At 54.7% G+C, this 19,251-nt stretch overlaps 8 protein-coding genes across 8 annotated transcripts in view, besides 24 other annotated features; 7 read left to right on the top strand and 1 right to left on the bottom strand.

Annotated features, from left to right (window-relative positions):
• Positions 1 to 249: 249 nt before the first annotated feature.
• Positions 250 to 283: a microsatellite.
• Positions 284 to 301: 18 nt separating this feature from the next.
• Tco025E_01134 (uncharacterized protein) lies at positions 302 to 1,489 on the top strand (the record flags this gene model as incomplete). The annotated part of the gene is made up of 1 exon (XM_029368072.1): positions 302 to 1,489. One exon carries the CDS (start codon positions 302 to 304, stop codon positions 1,487 to 1,489), a length of 1,188 nt encoding a protein of 395 aa, XP_029231808.1.
• Positions 1,490 to 1,806: 317 nt separating this feature from the next.
• Positions 1,807 to 1,839: a microsatellite.
• Positions 1,840 to 1,945: 106 nt separating this feature from the next.
• Positions 1,946 to 1,965: a microsatellite.
• A 4-nt stretch (positions 1,966 to 1,969) lies between these two features.
• On the top strand, positions 1,970 to 3,652 carry Tco025E_01133 (solute carrier family 35 (UDP-galactose transporter), member B1; the record flags this gene model as incomplete). The annotated part of the gene is made up of 1 exon (XM_029368071.1): positions 1,970 to 3,652. The coding sequence occupies one exon, from the start codon at positions 1,970 to 1,972 to the stop codon at positions 3,650 to 3,652; it is 1,683 nt and encodes a 560-aa protein (XP_029231807.1).
• A 58-nt stretch (positions 3,653 to 3,710) lies between these two features.
• Positions 3,711 to 3,732: a microsatellite.
• Positions 3,733 to 3,983: 251 nt separating this feature from the next.
• Positions 3,984 to 4,007: a microsatellite.
• Positions 4,008 to 4,721: 714 nt separating this feature from the next.
• Positions 4,722 to 6,101, top strand: Tco025E_01132 (uncharacterized protein; the record flags this gene model as incomplete). The annotated part of the gene is made up of 1 exon (XM_029368070.1): positions 4,722 to 6,101. One exon carries the CDS (start codon positions 4,722 to 4,724, stop codon positions 6,099 to 6,101), a length of 1,380 nt encoding a protein of 459 aa, XP_029231806.1.
• A 207-nt stretch (positions 6,102 to 6,308) lies between these two features.
• Positions 6,309 to 6,344: a microsatellite.
• An 83-nt stretch (positions 6,345 to 6,427) lies between these two features.
• Positions 6,428 to 6,474: a sequence feature (A-rich).
• Positions 6,475 to 6,491: 17 nt separating this feature from the next.
• Positions 6,492 to 6,528: a microsatellite.
• Positions 6,529 to 6,847: 319 nt separating this feature from the next.
• On the top strand, positions 6,848 to 9,970 carry Tco025E_01131 (uncharacterized protein; the record flags this gene model as incomplete). The annotated part of the gene is made up of 1 exon (XM_029368069.1): positions 6,848 to 9,970. The coding sequence occupies one exon, from the start codon at positions 6,848 to 6,850 to the stop codon at positions 9,968 to 9,970; it is 3,123 nt and encodes a 1,040-aa protein (XP_029231805.1).
• Positions 9,971 to 10,113: 143 nt separating this feature from the next.
• Positions 10,114 to 10,130: a microsatellite.
• A 56-nt stretch (positions 10,131 to 10,186) lies between these two features.
• Positions 10,187 to 10,268: a sequence feature (GA-rich).
• A 334-nt stretch (positions 10,269 to 10,602) lies between these two features.
• Positions 10,603 to 10,619: a microsatellite.
• Positions 10,620 to 10,649: a microsatellite.
• Positions 10,650 to 10,682: 33 nt separating this feature from the next.
• Positions 10,683 to 10,746: a sequence feature (A-rich).
• A 71-nt stretch (positions 10,747 to 10,817) lies between these two features.
• Positions 10,818 to 10,837: a microsatellite.
• Positions 10,838 to 10,981: 144 nt separating this feature from the next.
• Positions 10,982 to 12,814, top strand: Tco025E_01130 (trichohyalin; the record flags this gene model as incomplete). The annotated part of the gene is made up of 1 exon (XM_029368068.1): positions 10,982 to 12,814. The coding sequence occupies one exon, from the start codon at positions 10,982 to 10,984 to the stop codon at positions 12,812 to 12,814; it is 1,833 nt and encodes a 610-aa protein (XP_029231804.1).
• A 48-nt stretch (positions 12,815 to 12,862) lies between these two features.
• Positions 12,863 to 12,887: a microsatellite.
• Positions 12,888 to 13,122: 235 nt separating this feature from the next.
• Positions 13,123 to 13,170: a microsatellite.
• Positions 13,171 to 13,217: 47 nt separating this feature from the next.
• Positions 13,218 to 13,242: a microsatellite.
• Positions 13,220 to 13,278: a microsatellite.
• Positions 13,279 to 13,386: 108 nt separating this feature from the next.
• Positions 13,387 to 13,417: a microsatellite.
• A 30-nt stretch (positions 13,418 to 13,447) lies between these two features.
• On the top strand, positions 13,448 to 15,739 carry Tco025E_01129 (transporter protein; the record flags this gene model as incomplete). Its single annotated transcript, XM_029368067.1, has 1 exon — positions 13,448 to 15,739. The coding sequence occupies one exon, from the start codon at positions 13,448 to 13,450 to the stop codon at positions 15,737 to 15,739; it is 2,292 nt and encodes a 763-aa protein (XP_029231803.1).
• A 211-nt stretch (positions 15,740 to 15,950) lies between these two features.
• Positions 15,951 to 15,984: a sequence feature (A-rich).
• Positions 15,985 to 16,563: 579 nt separating this feature from the next.
• Positions 16,564 to 16,591: a microsatellite.
• A 74-nt stretch (positions 16,592 to 16,665) lies between these two features.
• Positions 16,666 to 16,687: a microsatellite.
• A 149-nt stretch (positions 16,688 to 16,836) lies between these two features.
• Positions 16,837 to 17,229, bottom strand: Tco025E_01128 (uncharacterized protein; the record flags this gene model as incomplete). The annotated part of the gene is made up of 1 exon (XM_029368066.1): positions 16,837 to 17,229. The coding sequence occupies one exon, from the start codon at positions 17,227 to 17,229 to the stop codon at positions 16,837 to 16,839; it is 393 nt and encodes a 130-aa protein (XP_029231802.1).
• A 44-nt stretch (positions 17,230 to 17,273) lies between these two features.
• Positions 17,274 to 17,292: a microsatellite.
• Positions 17,293 to 17,735: 443 nt separating this feature from the next.
• Positions 17,736 to 17,768: a microsatellite.
• Positions 17,769 to 17,845: 77 nt separating this feature from the next.
• The window catches only part of Tco025E_01127 (uncharacterized protein), a gene marked incomplete at both ends in the record, with an annotated part of 1,575 nt that continues 169 nt past the window's right edge, over positions 17,846 to 19,251 (top strand). Inside the window, one exon of the mRNA XM_029368065.1 lies at positions 17,846 to 19,251. This exon is cut by the window's right edge and continues 169 nt beyond it. Coding sequence (XP_029231801.1) covers positions 17,846 to 19,251 — 1,406 coding nt within the window.

Genomic DNA, 19,251 nt, shown 5'->3' with positions numbered 1-19,251 from the left:
GAACATATCGCACGTGGGTTTCCTTGGCGCCCCCACCGACCCCGCCTCCAAATTCCCCGTTGCACGTGCGCACAAAGAGATAGACTCAAGCTGTTTGTGTGTGCCTGTGTGACAAAAGTGGATAGATCATTTCTCCTGGGGGAAACAAACAATATAATTACGGAAATAAACGGTTGTTTTAAACGCCAGATATATTTATAGAAAGAAGGGGAGCGACAAGGTGGTTTTGAGGAGTAACGCGTTCGAGGCAAAAAAAAAAAATAATAATAATAATTTAAAAAAAGGTAGTGAAAATATTGTCATGCTTTTGGCTCTCCAGCGCTGGTGGGAGGCCGGATTAGAAGGCCCTTTTATCGAGGAGATGATAAGTGGCGCTTTCAGCGACTTTGCCCCTTACGCGGGCGCAGAGCAGCGGCAGCTGCGTTTTGTTCGCCAGCAGACGGATGGTACCAAAACGTCCTTTGTGTGCGAGGAGGATGGGGAGTGGGCGGTAAATGTGGAAAACCGACATGTCGGCGCTGTGGCCTTCTCAACGAGGCGAGAGGTCGTATGTGACCTGCGTGCGCGGCTCCCATTGCGGTTGGGGTCTGCGGAGACTACCACCAACGGCGGAGACAAGGGCACCAGCGACAACACAGGCGACAGTGATAACGGGACTGAAGTGTCTCACGCGGCGCGCCTTCAGACACTAGGCAACCAACGCCGCTTTATTTCATCTGCTGCTCTGCCGTCTCGCGGTCGGCCCGGCACCATTGGTGTGCTGGAGGTTTTGCTCTCACCCACTCTGGAGCGCTACGGAGTTGGCTTGCGCGTTGGTCCCTTCTCGCTGCGCACCACAACAGGGCCTTCGCGAAGCGACGCAAAGGATAACCACGACAGTACACAGACGGACACCTTACGTCGCACTCCGCTGCTCATTGATGGCTCGTGGTGTATACCTGTGGGGCCCCTGCTGCCCGGTTCCCTCGCCACGGTGCTCCCACCCTCGCTGTGCGTCTCTCTTGCGCTGCAGCATCCAATGGGCAGTGTGGAGGGTGACACTCTAGCATCTCTGTGCGTTCATAACAAACCATCCGGATCTTTCCACGACACCTTTCGTCTCCTCGTGGTGCAGACGCTCATGTCAAACAACAGGCTGTTGCAATCCGGAGATGAAACCGCAAGGAGTCGAAGTACGCTCTTCCTCGGTGACGTAAGTTGGCGGGATTTGGGTACATTGATTGGGGTAAGCAAGTCCTTTGGTAACGGTCTCCTCCGCCTGAGTGCCTCCTCGATGATGCACGATGGCGAAACGGACTACGAGGCCGCGATGATGGTGGATGCAACGCCTGCCTTTGCCAAACAAACACAGCTGAAATTTGGGATTAACAAAGTTGGCCGTTTTGGCGCCGGCATCACCACCAAAATATTTGAGGATCTACTCTTGACGCTCGGCGTGCATCACATGCGTGGGGCTGACACGCGGTTTGGGCTTGAGGTATCAATGTAGACGTCTTTTTTTCTTCTTCAAATTTGCGTCTCTCGCTCTTTCATCCATTGATGTCTCCCTCGTTGACTGAACGAGTTTTGCTCATTATTCACCCCGTTTTATGCATAGAGAGAGGGAGTGAGTCGGAACTGAAGGCAGGGGTGTGCTGCCTTTCCTTCCTGTATGTGGGCCTTTGGCAGAGTGCCGCGGGGGAGGTGTCTGTTGTGTCCTCGCCGTCCTTGGTTGCTCCCGGGTTGGGGTGGGGAAAGGGGGGGGGGCGATGACGCGCGCCGGCATTCTCTTCCTGTGTTGTTGGTTTGCCGCTTTGCATGCACCGTTATATATATATTATCTATCTATCTTGTATCGATTTTTTTCCTTGTGACTTTTCTTTTTTGCATGCCTGCTTGCTGGGTTGGTCCGTTGCTCTGTCTACTCCATCGCTGCTGGGGTTGGCGTTCGCTACCTTCTGCCCGCCTCTCTCTCTCGCTCTCTCTGAGCATGCACGCGCACGCCCTCCTTTCTCGCGAGGAACACACGCAAGGCAACATTAGAGCACCTCTTAAGATGCGCGGGGTAACGGCGCCCCACGGCCCGCAGCCGCAGCAGAAGGGGGCAGAGGAGCCAAAGAAGCAGACGAGCATCGGCCAAAAGGACGCCGCCCCGCCACTGTCTGTCATGTTTGTGATGTTTCAAGTGTTCGTCTGCGTCAGCGGCATTTACGTCTGCTTTGGCCTCTGGTCCATTAAACAGGAGCGTGTCGTGACGAAGCCATACCGTGCGGTGGTGGCGGCTGAGGAGCACGTAGAGATGGCGAAGCTGTCTACTGTCTTTGTGATTGGCTTCGTTCAGGCCATTGCGGGGACGTTTGTTGGGGCGTTGCTGCTGCTGCTGGAGAAATTGTCCGCCAAACTTTTGCGGCGCTCGCAGGCTGCGGCGTCGGTGCGAATGGCAACGACGGTGTCCGCCTTGAAAAATGCGACGACGGCGGCAGCGACGTCAAGAAACACGGCGAAAGGAAAGCTGTTAGCGGCGGAGTCCGTGACGGCGTCCAAGGCAGACCACTTTGCCGTGTTCCGCCTGACGACAGTGATGGGGTTTACAAACGCGTTCGGGTCTAGTATGGGTTATGCCGCGATGCGACGCCTGCCGTATCCCGTTGTGCTCGCGACTAAAATGTCAAAGATGGTCCCTGTAATGTTGGTTGGTTTCTTTTGGCACGGCACACGATATTCTCTGAGTAAGTGCGCGGCTTGTGTGATTATCACAGGCGGTGTGTGTTGTTTCTATTTGCTGGGTAAGGAGCAGCCTCCGCACCGGGAGAGGCAGACAGGCGACGGTGCGATGGTAACCACCTGGGTAGGGTTTTTGCTCCTCTTCCTCAACCTCGTCACGGACGGATTCACCAATTCCACGCAGGATGTACTCGTTAAGCGGCTGCAGTGGGGGGGAAATCAGCTTATGTTCTTCACCAACCTTGCAACCGGCACATGGCTCTTAATTGTGCTCATTGCGTTAGAGGCACTCCATCCCTTGGCCACTGTGATTCTCGAGGCGGAAGAGTTGACGAGCACGGCTGTCTCAAACGCCTCTTCGATGGCCTACGTTCTTTCCAGCGTTGACGCCTGCGTCCGCTGGTATCTTCGCGACGTCGCCCCACTGAAGGATCTCTCCCGCACATGGCAATTCTTTCAACGCTACCCGGAGGCCTTCAAGGACGTCATTGAGATGAGTTTTCTCAACGCGCTCGGACAGTTTTTCGTCTTCCGCACCATCTCCTTCTTTGGGAGCCTCACGCTGACCGCCCTGACGCTGCTGCGGAAGTCGGGAAGCGTGGTGTTGTCGGTCGTCGTCCACGGCCATCAGGTGGCTGCTGGGCAGTGGTTATCCCTCCTCGTCGTGTTTGCCGGGGTTCTCTGGGAGGCCTGCATGCATGTGCGCAGGCCCCTCCCGGCGCCGGTCCGCTCCGCCAGCGTAGTGGACGAGGACGACAAGAAGCACACCAACGGCCATTGCGGAAGTGGTCTGTGCGCCGCGAAGGAGGTCGCGAAAGCCGCGGGGAGTTCTCGCCAGTTTGACAAGGGCGGGTGTGTCAGCAGGCGTGCCTTGAACTGTGCTGCACGCGAGAATGGCGCGCTGCGAGGCAGAGGTCGTGACGTGCCAACAGGGATAGCAGCGCGATGAGTGAGCCGTAGAAAGTCAGAACAGCTGGTGAGGGCGAGGGTGGCAGGGGTGGGAAAAGACAGCAACAACAACAACAACAAACGAAAGTCCAACATAAAAACGTGAATGGAAAAGGAAACAAATGATAAAGCAGTGTGGAATGTATCCCACGCCATGTTTCTGCACATCCTCACGGCCCTCCCATACCCACTGAGGGGTCAACCGTTGTGCGGGTTGATTTTGTGCCTGGGCCATATGGCGCAGCTGCTGCGCGTGTGGGGGGGCTCTTGCCGATGAGCATAAACATGTCGCCTGTGAAACCTTAGCTAACTTTGCTCTTTTTACATTTTCATGTGTGTGTCTGTGTGTGTGAGTGCTTATTTCGTGTGCTTTTTTTTTGTTTGAATTATTCTTCTTGCTACTGCATTGCGTTTGGGGCTTCGCTGTTGCCGTTCTTCTCGCCGTTCTCTCCTCCCCTTTCGCCACCGCACGTCAAAGCTGCCCCCTCCAAATTCTTTTGGTACTGCCACTGTGCGTTCCCGTCACTGTAATATTTCAAACCCGCCCGACTTCGCGCCCCGCAAAGGGCTTCCCCCCCCCCTTCTCACTTTACTTTTGTGCTCCTGTGCAGCGTTTATTGACTGCGGAAGTGTGTGTGAAGAAAGAAGCGTGGAGATGGCGGCGAACACACCCACGCACACAGCGCGTTGAAGTGTCGCGCTTTTCCGCGGTGTTACTTTTATTGTTTTGTTTTGTGCCTCTCCGGAGAAAGTTTGCAGAACATATGAACTTGTTGCTTTCGCTACAGCCTGTAGAGCTTTAGGCGTTTTTATTATTATTTTGTTCTTCTTGTCTTTGCTGCCCCGCTGGGAAACGGTGCCGTAAGAACCCAGAAGCACACACACACACAAAAAAAAAAGAGGCCGCTGTGGAGGAAGCAGATCCGGTGCTTCTGTAGAACAACGGTGCAGGGAGGATATAGACCTCCTCCTGCGTAACTTTTTCTCTCTCTCCCTGTGGGTGCGTCCTCCTCCTCGCACCGTTTCCAGTTCCCTGGTGGCGGTCAGCGGCGGCAGCGAGGCGGTGTGAAATGGTGGATGCGTCTTCTCCGTTAACGTTTGCGGAGAAAATGCAGCGATTGTTGCGGCATCGTGCAGAGCGACAGCCGCTCCCGGCAGGCTACATGCGCTGCCCGCTGAACCCGGAGCACCAGCTTCCCATCGCCGCCATTGTCACCCACCTGGAGAAGGCGCACCAGCAGGACGCCTTGGCCCTCGCACCCCACGCTATGTACGGCACAGAGACGCACACGCGTCGACGCGACTTTCTAGAGATGCAGCTTCACCGCCGTGATGGAGCTGCCTGCCGAAGAGAGCACGCAAACCGTCACCACCACAGACGTGAGCGTCGCCGTCGTTCGAGGCGGTCTTCGTACAGCTCTAGTAGTTCCTCTGCCGCGTCCTCGCAGAGCTCGTTACCGCGAAGTAGACGCCAACGATCGCGACGGCGGTATCGCCACGAGCAGAAGCAGGAGTCGCACACCAGCCACAATGGTCTCCCCGTGGCTGCGTACAATGGAATCGGAGTTCCTCTGCCGCCGCCACCTCCTCCTCCACCGGCTGGTGCCGTTGCTGCGGCCACATGGTGTGGATCGTATCAATCGGCAGAAGCGGCCATAACCTCAGCCGCAGCTCCGACAAGGACTTTGGTGGGGCGTTACACTCTTGGGTTTACTATTGACAAGCAGTGTCTCATGAGTTACTTGCTTCAGTTCGGTTCCCTCCTTTCTTGTGATCTTGAGCCACGCAGTGCATCCTTCACGGTGGTTTACGAGACATTTGAGGCGGCGTCAAGGTGCGCCGCACTAAGTTACCCATCTGTTCTCATTGACGGTGTTGCTGTGAAGTTACTTCCAGTGACATCTGAAGCAAATGTGGCAGGCGCGTCAGACAAAGGAATAGCAGTGCCTACAATGCAGTATGTGGCTTCCACGTATCCAGGCACATGTTATGCTTCGCCACCACCACCACCACCACCACCAACTCCGCCGCCGCCAGCATCGGAATCAGTAGTGCAGCACCCGCACCCGCACTCGCAACCTCCCTCCTGCACCCAACAGACACCATCTGTGATTACAGTTGGTGGAAAGCCCGTTGGTCTCGCGATGCTGGGCGGCGGTAACAACTGCAGCAACGCGAGCATTGCTAGAGGAGCCAATACCAAGGTAAACCCGCCCAAGTGCGTTTTTATTGCCGTATTGAAGAAAACTGGAGAAGCGGAAGAAATGGGTGTCGACGAGCGATGCCTGTGGGAGGAGTTTGTGCGCTTTGGCAGTGTCTCCAGCATTGTGGTGGCGGGGCCCCGCGTCGTGGTGGAGTATGCGTCCCATGAGAGCGTTGAGAAAATCAAGCAGGCCCTGCAGAAGGGGGAAGAGGTCTTCACTTGTTGCTCCCCGCTGCAGTCAACGTGACACGAAGGTGGGGAGATTCATGTACGCGTCTGCTAAGCCAGCGATGAAGAAGAGTAGAACGGTTAAGTTTGGAGAAAGTGGGCTCATTTATTTTACTTTTGTTCTCTCGGTTCTTTTTATCTGTCGCTTTTACTCAGCGTCTTCTTCTATGCGCCTGTTTCTCTCTCACTTACTGTATCTCTTTGTGTGCATGCATGGCATGTACTAATTTATATCTAAATAAATATATATATATATGTATATTCTGCCTTTACGCAAAACATTCTTATTGGCATGTGGTCTTGTGAGTTATCCTTCCTTTCCTCCTGCATTTTTCGTCCACGCACTTTTTTTCTTTTCCTTTTTGTTTTCCTTTTTTGCTTTCCTCCTTTTCGTGTTATGCAGGCGAAAACGCACACACAAGCACACAGGCACACACACACACACAGCGAAGGTGACTGAAAGAGGGTGTCTGGGTAAAGGGGAAACCGTGCAGTGTCTGTCGGTTTGGGCTTACCGTTTGTGGTACCGCTGGCCGGCTGGCGAGACGCTGTGCACCGGAATCCCCGTCGCACAAGAGGACCCAGCACATACGCATCTGCTTCTCTTGCCCGCACACGGTCCAAGGGGGAAAAAGCGAGACACAACGGGAGTTAAAGAAGAAACGGCAGAAACGCGAAGAGGGCGAAGAGGGAAAGAAAACCGCACGACCACACAGACACGTCGTCACGCATCACGCGAGGGATTTGTGGTGAACTTCGGCATTCATGTGGGATTCCGTCGATGCGAGTGAAATAAGGGCGCTACTGCATGAGTTGGAGGGCGTCGTCAGCACCCCCATCTCGGCTAACGAGGAGGGCGATCGCCCTTTTTCGCGGCGCGAGCGTGGCTCAAGCGACGTGGATGGTGTTGTCTCCCGCTATTCTGCCCAGTTTGGTCAGCCAAAGTTCTCGACATACGCGGACACAACAAACGACAGTCGACGTGCGGTGGTCCCGCTGTGGGAACGACTGCCACCGTTGAATACTGGGGATGCCGCATCGCCTGGAAAGGGTGTGGCAGCTGCGTCGACGAAGGGGTTTCTTCGCCCCAAGCTTGTTGGGGGCGAGGTGGGAGCCTTACTTCAGCGGATGCCTTTGGAGGGGAGAGGCGATGTCGCCGACCCTTTACAACAGCACACAGAAGGGTTTCAGCAGCCGGATTTGTCGCCGCAGCAACCGGAGCCGCGGGCGGAGGGAAAATTGCCCACTTCACCGTCAAAGTTGCCGGTGGCGCACGACGTCGGCGAAGCCGTTCAAAGGGAAGTTAATTTTCTGCCGCTCATGTGTGCCAGATACATGAACCCTGCAGGCATCACCCCTCGTGCCCGCTGGGGGCACACCTTGACACCAATGCAGGGGCACAAGCTGCTTCTTTTCGGTGGAATGGACATAGAGGAGGGTGAAGCGGCGTCTCTCTTTGAATATGACACACAACATATTTCATGGGATCCTGTTTTTGTCTCCAATGGAGTAATTCCTGCCGCTCGAACAAACCACGCGGCATGTGCTTCTGGTGGGCGGTGGTTGTACATCAGTGGGGGAACAACGGACCGTGGAACGCGCATTCTTGGCGACCTCTACTGCTTCGATACTTGCGTCCAGGAGTGGCGGTGTCTCTGGGAGTACAGCAGCATATCCGTGCAGAACAAAAACGAGCCGACCCCGCGTTTTGGACACTCGATGGTGATTCGGGATGATCGCTTGTATATTTTTGGTGGAAGAACACTGAGGCGAGATCAAAGGGTTTCGCACGGTGCACAGCATCTTACTTTGGCATCGATGGATGTTTATGTTTTTTCATTAAATAGCCACAAGTGGAGAAGACGCATTCACGCAGGGAAAGCCACTGCGGCGAATGGCGACGAGAAGAACATTCCGGCAACGGTAACCTCAGAGCAGGACCCGCCATCCATCGCAGCTGAAGTGAGTCCATTAAAGGATGTTGTGGCAGAGCGACTTGCACAGCGCTCCTTTCATGCGGCCTGTGTCCTTGGTGATTGCATGTACATCAATGGGGGAACCGGCGACGGCGGGGGCATCTTGAGCGATACATGGGTTCTAGACCTAAGGAAGCAGCAGTGGTCCTTGCTTCACAACGGTGTGAGTGCGGACGCCTTTCCTAGGGAAAAACATCATCTTTTTGCATGCGGCGAGGCCTTGCTGGTGGTCGGTGGATGCAGCACAAGCGGTCACAGCAAACGTGTCACGCTAAAATATCACAATTTCGTCGCGGTTTTGCCACTTGTAAGCGACGCCGCTCCATGCTGGATCCCAGTGGCAATGGGGAATATCTCCATTGTGGCCCCTAATAAGAAGTCCTTTGGTGCGGCCTTCAGTGGTGGGTTTGTACACGTCTTTGGCGGGGCATCAGGCAGCGAGCCCGCGTCAAACACGATGATTCGCTTTCTCGCGGCGGATGGATACTTTGAGATAGACTCGCGTTCTTCGGCGGCGTCAAACGCGGCCGCCCTCACCGCGGTGATGCACCGCGTACGTGAAAACGGCATCACTAGCATGTTCGACACGTACGTTCTGCCGCGTTGCTGGGATGGGGAAACGGTAATCGATACGGCGAGTTACCGAAAGTACGGTGTGCATCGCGCTCTTCTGCAGCAACGTGCCGCCAAGTTCTGGGAGGATCTCACTCGCTGTCGCACGGAACATGTTAGGCCCGTTGGAAATAATAACATTGTGGGATCTTCGCTTGAATTGGCTGCCTCTCCAAGCACTGCGTCCATGCCACTGTCAACATCTTCGGCACCAGCAGCAGTGGCACCATCCTCGACGGCGGCCGGGGGCACACGCCAGAGCCACGCTGTTGCGTACTATACGGAGGGCAATTCGAGGATTCAAGGACTTTCGGTGCCGCTGTCAGCTGACCAGCTGGAGTGTTTACTGGATTATATTTACTGGGGAGATGTGCGACACCACATTATCCTGGAGCAGGAGGAAGAAGAAGAGGAGGAGGATGCTGAGGACGCAAATGACTTTGGGCAGAGGCATGCTATGCAGGAGGAAGGGAAAACCTTGCAGGCCCTACGACGCGCTGCAGACGCATACGGGCTACTACCACTCATGGATATCTGCGATGCTCTGCTTGCACGTAGTCGTAAGAAACTGAACCAGGCACATGAACGCAGTATGCAGCTTTTGCAAACCGACCTGTTGTCCCTCTTGGAGAGCGCCAACTCTGCAACAGTAACGGTTCTTTTTGTGGATCCGCATACCAAACAAAAAAGCGTTTACTCGCTCCATCCGTTCATTCTTGTGGCTGCAAGTTCTTTTTTTAACGACCTCCTAAGGCCGTTGTTGACTGGGGAAAAGACAACGTTTCAGGTGGGTCCCGTTGCGGCCAAAATGAAAGGCGCTGGTCGTGGTCCTTCACAGACGCGACGGGATATTCTGGTGGGGCCGGTGTCTGTGCCCCATTTGGCCGTTCAACCGCTGTTGCGGTTCTTCTATACGCAGAGGCTCACTGTCCCGCGTGAGGCGGTGTTTGCGACCTTGTTAGGTTCTTACTCGTTGGATGTTGCACCGCTTCAGGCGTACTGTGAGTCCATCTTGGCGCGGGAGGAGGTGAACTACGATACCGCGGCGCAGTTTTACTCCTTGGCGGGCAGGTACAATGCCCCACTTCTACAGGAAACCGCTCTCCTTACGGCCGTGTTGGGCCATGCAGAGGTGTGCCGGTCGCCGGCCTACAAGTTGCTGGGTGAAAAGGAGGCGCATGAGATAGATGCGGTGGCGCTTGAGCTCGGGGCAGCGTCGTGGATCGCCCCAGCACAGTCAGTGAGTGAAGTTAAGCCCTCCGCGGTGTACCAACTCCGATGGAATGCGTCATCGCCGTGAAGGAAGCCAAGGATAAGTACAGCTTTGTCTACTTATAGTCATTTGTTCGTTGGCGCAGGGTGCCTGAGTTCTGGCGTGGACTCGATGCAGCGCCAGAACTGTTGTAAACTTGCATTTTATATCCTCCTTTACATATATATATATGTGTGTGTGTGTGTGTCTTTAGTCTTTTTTCTTTTGAGGAAGTAGTATTGGGGCCGCATTGCCTTCACTACATTGTTGTTTTTTATTCTCTTTTTTGTTTTCTGTTAGTACTTTCCCCGCTGTCTCTGTTTTTTTTTTGATTTCTCTTTTTTTTCCTGCACGTGTGTTGGGTTGCGTTTGACCAGGCCCTTTACATGAGCTGCGGGAATTGGTGCGACAGCTTTGGCGCTGGGGGCGTGGAAGAGGGTGGAGTGGGCGGTGTGTGCGCTTCTGTGCGAGAGGCACTGCCAGTCTGAGGCGGGAGAAAAAGAGCTGGAGGTACGCGGCTCCTGCTGATGCATTGATCGATTGGAGCTGAGCTCCCACTGCCACTCTGCCACGTCCCCCCGCCCGGTATTTGTTATATGACATGCGGCCACATCCATACGAATGTTCTTTGTAACGTGTACTCTTTAGGGAAGAGGAATATAAAAAAAATAATGTATGAGCACACACACACACACACGAGAGCGAGAGTGAGAGAGTGAGAGAGAGAATGTTCAGCATGCAGAGCACTTGCTGTGCCTCGTTTGTTTGTTTTTTTTGTTGTTCCCATTTTTCTAGTTGATTTTTTTTTTTTGCTTTACTTCTTTGTGGTGTATGTCGAATGGGAGGGAGGACGAGGAGTAAAAGGTGGCGGGCTGCATAGATTCTCTTCTCTCTCCACATACACACACACACACATTACCACCAGGTTTCCTTTTGGTCTGTGTTCCTGTTCTCTCCTGTGCGTGTGTGGGCGGTTCTGCACACAAGGCGTACGGCGGTAGGGTGAGTGTGTGTGTTGTGTAGCGGACAAGGAGAAGGGAACGAAGCAGAAAGGAAACGATGCAACGGGCCTCGCGGACGCTGCGGCTCTCCAGCGGCATCAACGCCGGGCGTCTTCGTCTCGCCGAGCAGTTCGCGACCATGCAGGGATGGCAGGCGGGGGAAGACACCGCCTTCGATGCGTACATCAAGGAGAAGCGACATAAGGAGCGCTACGAGGCCTTTGACCAACGGGTTGAGCGCGGATACGCGGCTGCGGCAAAGCTGCACAAGGCGGAGATCCAGAATGCCCTGAAGCGGCGGCTAAAGACCACCGGAGCGAAGTTTACCGCCGCAACGCTGCGGGAGATGAAAGTCGCCCTGGAGGAGCGTATGACCTGGCTTCGTGAGGTGTGGACGCAGATTGATGCGGACTACCGTAGCGGCGACACCGCCCGGCAGGAGACCGCAGCACGTGAGATATCCGCAGCTCTGACGGGTGAGCCGAGCGACTACATGCGGTGGGTGTATGACACGAAGCGAGAGCTGCGATTTGCGGGACCCATACAACGTGCTGAAATGCAAAGCGAGCTGCAGGGCGCGGAGCTGCCGGATGTCTCGGAGGAGGAGGTGAACCGCTACCATGCCTTGAGGCTTAACATGCTGGAGGTGGAGCGGAACGTGAAGGCCAAGTACGGCCTGGCGGGTGAACAGCACTGGGCCGAGCTACAGGCGGCGAAGGACGATGAGTACCTAAAAAAACTGGATGATGCTGCGGAGGTCTACAAAAAGCTACTCGATCAGAACGCACGCCTGGATGAATCGAGGCGAACGGAGCTACAACGAAGTCATGTGGAGCGTTTGCATCAGGCCCAGGTGCGGTTTAAGGCCGCAATGGAGATGGAGAGAGAACGGGAGCGGTTGATGGAGGCCCACAAGGCAATGAAGGAGGAGAGGGAGTTGCGAGAAAAGGAGCAGCGGCGCGCCCTCCTCCAGGAGGCGGCGGAGATGCGAGCAAAGGGTAAAACAAGTGCCGAAGTGGTTGCTGCCTTAAAGGAGCGACAGCTTGAAATCGAGGCACAGCGGCAGGCGGAGTATGAGTTGAAGGAACGCGAGGAAGTCTTGCAGCGCAAGTCACGGTTGGTCGATATGATAGCGCAGTTTAAGCATGATGTAGAGGAGCGTGAGGGTCGGGAGTTGCTGCAGCGGCAGAAGCGCACGGCCGATCGACCTCTAAATGTCTTTGGGTTTAGCGACGACGACGCCGTAGGCGAAGCGGAGCTTTCTGTGCACGGCGCGGAGGCGGCGGGGTCGTCGCTCTCGGCACACTCCACAACAGAGTCGGCTATGGAAAAGGGAGATGGCGCCAGTGGCAGCAGTCGCAGTCTTGCGCGCCCACTACCGCATCCGCAGAAGAATGCGTTATGGAATGCCATTAACGAAGACACGTACGAAGATCCCTTCCGCACCGTTCACCAGGCCCGTCTCGATGCGGCAAAGACGTACGATCCCTCATATGCCCGCACTTTTCCCTTGAACCTTGTTTTGGGACGCAAATACAGCAGACAGGGGGCGGGTGAAATGGCAGTGGGTAACGAGACAGACCGGCAGATTTTGCAGAAAGGTAATGCGGTGGCGATGAGCTTCCAGTGGGGGATTGGTAGTAACACTGTACATGACCTGGATGCTGAAGGGAGCACAGACTACTTCATGGATGGTAACTTTCACGTGCGTGACAAACACACAGGGGACATTGACTGGCGCTATGAGAAGAAGAAGGGTGGCGCCATATTCAAGGGACCCAAGTTCTACCGCCTCGGCGCGCAGCGTGAGGCAATGGACCCTGGCGAACAGTCAATGGATCCCATGCCCTATACGAGGCTGCCACGTGAACATAACTGGCGCAGCAGCTAGGATGCATCACTCTCTTCCACTTGTGGCGTAACCACCTACTTGTCCTCCTATTTATATATATATATATATATATCTGTGTGAGTCTATGTATTCGTGTGTTTATGCCCTGCACTGTGGTCTAGGAAATGAATAAAAACAAAACAGAAATGACACGCTGTATGAACTTTCCGGCATTTGCTTTCTTGTTTTCTTCCTGGTTCTTCTGTTGTTTTGGCTCTTTTCCCACAGACACTAGGGTACATACGTAGTTACACGCACACACACAGTAGTCTTGAAGTGTACTATTTTTGGCTGCTGCGTTTACTGCTTTTGTGTTTTTGTTTTGCTTATCTATTGCGTTTAGTTTGCTTTCTGTTCTGGGCGAAATTCAAGAACTAGGAGAGGAGGAAGAAGAAAACACCGTTCTGTCTCTCTCTCTCTCTCTGTCTGTGTGTGTCTGTGTGTGTGTATGTGTATGTGTGTGTACAGGGAAGCGAGCGGATAGAAAAGTACGGAACAAACGTAAAATAAACTATAAAAAATATATTCAAATTATTACGGTTAGCGTGGGAGGGAGGGGGAGTTGCTGGATTGCGGCGGAGGCGGCGGCAGCGGTGGGGAGGCTAAATTTGAAAAGGGGGTCTTTTGCGAAAGATGCAAAATAAGAGGGATTCTAGTAACATGTTGGCTACCGCGCGGGATACCATGGCGAAAGGTGAGCTTGCCACAAAGACGCCAGAGCTTAGCATCAACCCGCAGGACCCGCTTGACGTTGATCTTCCCATCAGCGTCTCTTTGCTGAGGCGTAATTTGCTGCTCTTCACTGTACTCAAGACTATTGGGTCGTTTGACTCGGGGGCATTTAGCGCGGCACTTGGGGCGGAGAATGGGATTGCGGAGGAGTGGGGCCTCGGCACCGTGCGTCAGGGGACACTCACTTCGAGTGTCTTTCTTGGCAACATCCTTGGCTGCCCACTGTCAGGACATCTTTTTTCTCACCACAGCGCAAAACGGGTGTTGGTGGGCTCGCTTATATTGCACACGGCATTTACTTTTCTATTTGCGACACTGACAAATTACGGATTTGCCCTGCTTTGTCGGTTTCTTATTGGCATCACCTTATCGTTTGTCATTGTATATGCACCCGTGTGGGTGGACATATTTGCCCCGCATGATCGTCAGTCGGTTTGGATGGCCTCACACAATGCTGGAGTGCCGCTTGGCATTATGCTTGGCTACACCTGTGGCGCGTTTTTGCCATCCTACACCAATATTCATTGGGAATGGGCATTTTATATCAAATGCATCCTCACAATACCGGCCGTGGCATATCTGTTGCGCGTCGACTCCCGCTCGATTGATCGACCTAGCAGAAATAGATCGGAATCTGCTTCCACAGTCGCTGCAGCCGCTGCATCAGACGTGAGTGCAGCTGAGCGAGTCTTGAATGTTCTTCATGCGAACATGCGATTAATTTGGACCTCCTGCGTACCCTTGTTTCGTAATATAGAATATATGTGTAGTACGCTTGCCATGTGCTCGTTGTACTTTGTTGTGACTGGGCTGCAGAACTTCGTGACGCAGTACCTTCGTGAAGAGCCATTTAATGCATCCATGAAAACCATCATGTTGGGGTTTGGGGGTGCTGTCGTCACCGCCCCTGTTATTGGCGTTATCGTGGGTGGCGTCCTGCTTGATCGCATTGGTGGCTACCAAAGAAACCTACGACGTGTGACCGCGTTCGTCCTTGTGTGGGGTGCTGCCGCAGCCTTCTTCAGTATCCTTTGTATTTTCGTCACCGAAACGACGACGTTTTTGTTCGTGATTTCTATTGTGCTGTTTTGTGGTGGCGCCATCATTCCCCCGGGGAGCGGGACGGTGGTGACGTCTGTGCCTGAGCGCCTCCGCCCCGCCGGTGCCGCCTTCTCGCAGATGATGTATAACCTGCTGGGCAACTTCAGCGGGCCGATGGTCTGCGGCTACGTGGCCCAGTGGACGGGGCAACTCAAGTATGGCATCTACACCGTCCTCTCCTGCAGTGCTGTGGGTCTTGTCCCGATGCTGGTGCTGATGCGCAAGGTGTGGAGCACGCCCGAGGCGCCACCCATGTCGTCAGCGTCCGTGCGTAGCCGACAACGCCACCCACAGAAGACGGCTGCGAAGGATGCGTGGTCGATGTCAGCTGCTGCAAATGGCGCGGAGATGATGCGGCACGAGTCGTCGCGCCTCGAGCGCCCAGACGATGAGACTTTGCAGGTCGATGGGGAGACCACCACACAGGGTGGCAGCGCCATGTCCACCCCGAACATCACTGCCGGCTTTACGCTACCTGCGGCGTCATCGTCGCAGTTGTTTTTGCAGTCAAAGAAGAAGTTGCCGAATGCTACAAAACAGGGGGCGGTGCCTGTTTTGGTGGTTCACAATGGGCTCGGCGCGTCGCAGGAAAAACAGCAACAGGAGCAATGGGAGCAACCGCCGCCATCCGTCGGGTTTTCGGCGGATGGGACGCCGGAGATTATTCATATACTCGGTGGAACTGAAGAGCAGGCGCGGGTGGCCGGACGACCCAGCAGCGGAGGAACTGCGGCCATGAATGGAGCTGTTGAGCCTGCCCTGCAGGAAAGGGATGCGATGGGGGGCAGCACGGACGGAAACGATGAATTCGACTTGGCGCTGGAGGCCGACGCCGCGCAGATGATGTCCTTCCCCAATCACCATAGCCTTGGGCTGGACATTTTGCGCTCCTTTCTTAGCAGCGCGTCGCGTCGGCACTCGTCGTCACGGGGTGGCAGTCCCAACCCCACGACGTCGGCTCTAGAGCAATTGGAGGAGGTTGAGGTGGACAGTCTCGTTGACGCGCACCGTAGCCTGAGTGACCTCCATGTGCCCAGTCGAAGCCACACGCCAGCCGCGTTGACGAAAGGCCCACCGCCGCAACCGCATTAGTGAAACGGAGCTGCGGCAGCTAACTGTGGGGGTAAAAAGGCGAGGGAAGAAGAAGAGGTGGAGCGACACATACAAAGTTGAAAATGACCTCGCACCGTCACAAAGAGCAGCGGGAGGTTAAATGGAGGGGGAGTGAGAACAAAGACGAGAACTATATTTCCGTTTGCCCATGAGGATGCGTGTGATGTGACTCTCTGATTGCCTCACCAGCTTCTTTTTTTTTCTTCTTTTTTTTTCTCGTTTTTGCAGTTCTTTGTATTTCAGTCTTGCTTGTAATACTGCTCCGTCGCCTCTTCCCCTTCGCGTGTGCGTCGCATGGGTTTGCCTGAACTGCTCCCCAGTGGGTGACGCCCACTGGGGAGGAGCCGTAATGACAAGAAAACGGTGGGAAATGAACGAAGTAATGAAAACACAATGTACTTAAATTTCTGTACGTGTTCCTCCCCCCACCCCCCTCTCCCCCCAATTGTTTTCTCCCATGTATCTGCTGTGTGTGTGTGTGTTTTTTCCCCCTGTTTCGCAGTTGTTTAACTCACTCTCCCTCTCTTTTAGTAGTTGTGGTTTTCGTTTCGTTTCTCCCTCCGCTGTGTTGCGAAGTGTTTCTATATATCTACACACAATATGACTTATGTGCATTTTGTTCCCCTTTTCCTCACCTGTTCGCTCCCTAATTAAATGCATCTATGCTTACGTATAAAATGCCTCTGTTATATCTGTGTAATGTACGTGTGGTCCTAAATTAAATTTGCCCTTTGGACGTCTTTTTCGTCCTCCTTCCCTGGCGTGTGTGCGGGTGCGCGTATATGCATTTATCGCCCAGTTGCATACATATTTGTATATACATATATATATTTCTCTCTTCTCATCGCATCTATGCTTGGGTGCCTATTCTTCTACTTGACCACAGTTTAGGGCCTCTCTCTTTCTGTGTGTGTGTGTGTGTGTTGTCGTTTTTAAGGAAGCATCGAAGGGAGCGGTGGAGCGGAGATAGAAAAGCAAAGGCGTAAAAGCAAATAAAAAAAAGAGGTACTTGGGCCCAAGGACACTTTTAGAGGAGGCGCGTGCTGCTTAAGGCTATCATGCCTGCATCGGAGACTTCAACGCTCATCGGCTTTCTCCAACAGCTCCGCGGGACGCTTGTGGAGATTGAGCTGCTGAACTCCTCTATCGTCTCTGGCGAGATCACATTTGTGGAACCAAGCATGAATACCCACATGCGCCATGTGAAGATTACTGCAAAGGGGAAAAATCCGGTGCAGGCGGAGACCTACATGGTGCGGGGGAACACAATCCGCTACGTGATTCTCCCAGAGGCGATGAACACGGACGACGTCTTGAAGAAGGCGACCGCGGCACAGCACAAGGTGAAGAACTAAGGCGAGTCGAAGGAAGAGAACGGCGACAGTTGGATGCGAAGAGACGGGGAAGCTAAGGCGGGGTTGACCATTAAAAGGGGGTTGCCCCGGTATGGGGGCCGATGCTCGTGCCATTCCCTGTTTGTTTTGGAGTGCCTTTTTTTTTTCGTTGCCTGCGCGTGTGTGTGTGTGTGCGTGCACTCCTTATTGGTCTCCACTTCAATATTCGCCCCTATTAAACAAAAACAGAAAATGAAAAGGGGCGGTGGCGACGGCGCGCTGCAGTTCTTGCGGTCCTCCTCTCTCTTTGGTCTTTAGCCTGATGTCCTCTTGCCCATCGCCGTCACTCGTACTTCTTTCTCCGTCTCTTCTGCTTGTTGTGCTCCACTTTGCCAAAGAAGAATAGTGGGTGACCGCGGGCACCAAGCGACAACGCAGGACTGACGCACATCCACACAGAAGTGGGGAGAGGGAGCGAGCGTGGAAGCAGCTCGCCGTTCAGCTCCATCGTTGTTTCCCGACACGGACAGACCTGAGTTATAGTTAGAGAGGGGCTGCTTGCGACGCGGCGGGAAGGGGTCGCACCCACACACACAAGAATAAAAAAAAGGTTACAAAAGGAGACTGTGAGGGCGGTCGGCGTTTGCGTGTTTGTTTGTGTGTGTGTGTGTGTGCACCGACTCTGTCCTTCCTTTTTACTCACTCTGGATCCGGTTCGCTTGCTCCCTCGGCCATTGCCATCTCCATCGAAATGGATGCTGCGGCATGTCGTCGACTTCAGCACCGCATGGAATCCCGTGGCAGAGCAGCGAGCAGCCACACCACGTGCGCCATTTGTGGTTTCCACTGCAGCTGCCCGCCACATGCTCGGCGCGAGAGCCACGATGATGACGTTGCCCTCCGCAGCGGTGCTGGCGGCCGCCTGGATCGAGGCGCGGCTTTTTCGCTGCCTCCCTCCGCGCAGGCGTGGCTGCTGCAGCGGGTGGAAGGCACAGAGGTGGACATCACTGACGGCGGGACGGATCACCGGCGACACATTTCGTGCTGCTGCTCCTGTTGTCACGGGTATCATCACCTGTTTCACACGCGAAGCGGTGGTAGTTGTGGTGCCCCTGGGAAGCCGGAGGAACGCAAAAAAGGCGAAAGAGAAGAAGTGCTTCTGGAGGCATGCACGAGACACTCATGCTCCCCGAAGAGAACGGCGGCCCCACCGCTCTCAGCTCTGGCGGCAGCGCGCCCTTTTCCAGAGGCTACAGAGAGTGGCGTGAGAGAAACCCCGGTGGTTGGCAACGCGCCCGGGACCCGACGGGACCCGCCATTCAAGCCGTGCAAGTCAGCGCTGACGCTGGCTCCGTTTATTCGGCTGGCGGTCTCCACGCCGCCCCGATTGCCCACGGAGAGCGAAAATAGAAGCAGTGAAGCGGGTGGCTGTAGCCAAACCCGTCCTGGCGTTTCGCCCCACGAATACGAAGGCTCGCCAGGTGAGAATATTGAAGTGCGTCAACCATCGTGCGCATTTGCGCCCGCGCCTTTTTTCCCCGTCGCGCGCTCCTCAGGCCAACCAGCACCACGGCAGAGTTTGCGTTCAACTGAGCTTCCGGCCACGGTCTCGGAAGCGCCACAGCCGCTACCTTCAGCAGGACACGCAATGGCAGGAACAGATGGAGGCACCCTACCAACAATTGTTAGCGCAGGTGTCGCTGCGCAAGCTATGCAACCTGTGCAGTCCGTGCAAACTGCGCAACCTGTGCAACCTGCGCAACCTACGCAATCCGTGCAACCTGCGCAATCCATGCAACCTGTGCAACCCATGCAACCTGTGCAACCCATGCAACCTACGCAATCCATGCAACCTACTGGCAATATGTCCCTCGAAAGTGTGCCAGTTGGTGTTGTGGCAGCTCCGGAGCTGAGGCCTGACAGTTCACAGAGAGGCAGCCCTTCCCCTTCGGGCGCCATGGCAGTAACACCACGCCAAGTTTCCTTTTTGGGACTATCTACTTCCCCACAAAACCAAGTCCCATCTCTCCTGGCAACGTCCGTGCTGCAGCCAACCCTGTTGGACGCCTCAGTGAGGGCAGCAGCGCCGGAAACGGCATCGGCGACGCGGACGGATGTCCCGGCTCCGGCCCCACTCTCTCCTGGCAACGTCCGTGC

The sequence above is a fragment of the Trypanosoma conorhini genome (assembly GCF_003719485.1).
Source record: "Trypanosoma conorhini strain 025E chromosome Unknown Tco_14.4_contig_00034, whole genome shotgun sequence".
Classification (NCBI taxonomy): domain Eukaryota; phylum Euglenozoa; class Kinetoplastea; order Trypanosomatida; family Trypanosomatidae; genus Trypanosoma; species Trypanosoma conorhini.
The sequence above is the reverse complement of the archived record's forward strand: the minus strand, read 5'-3'. Positions and strand labels throughout refer to the sequence as shown.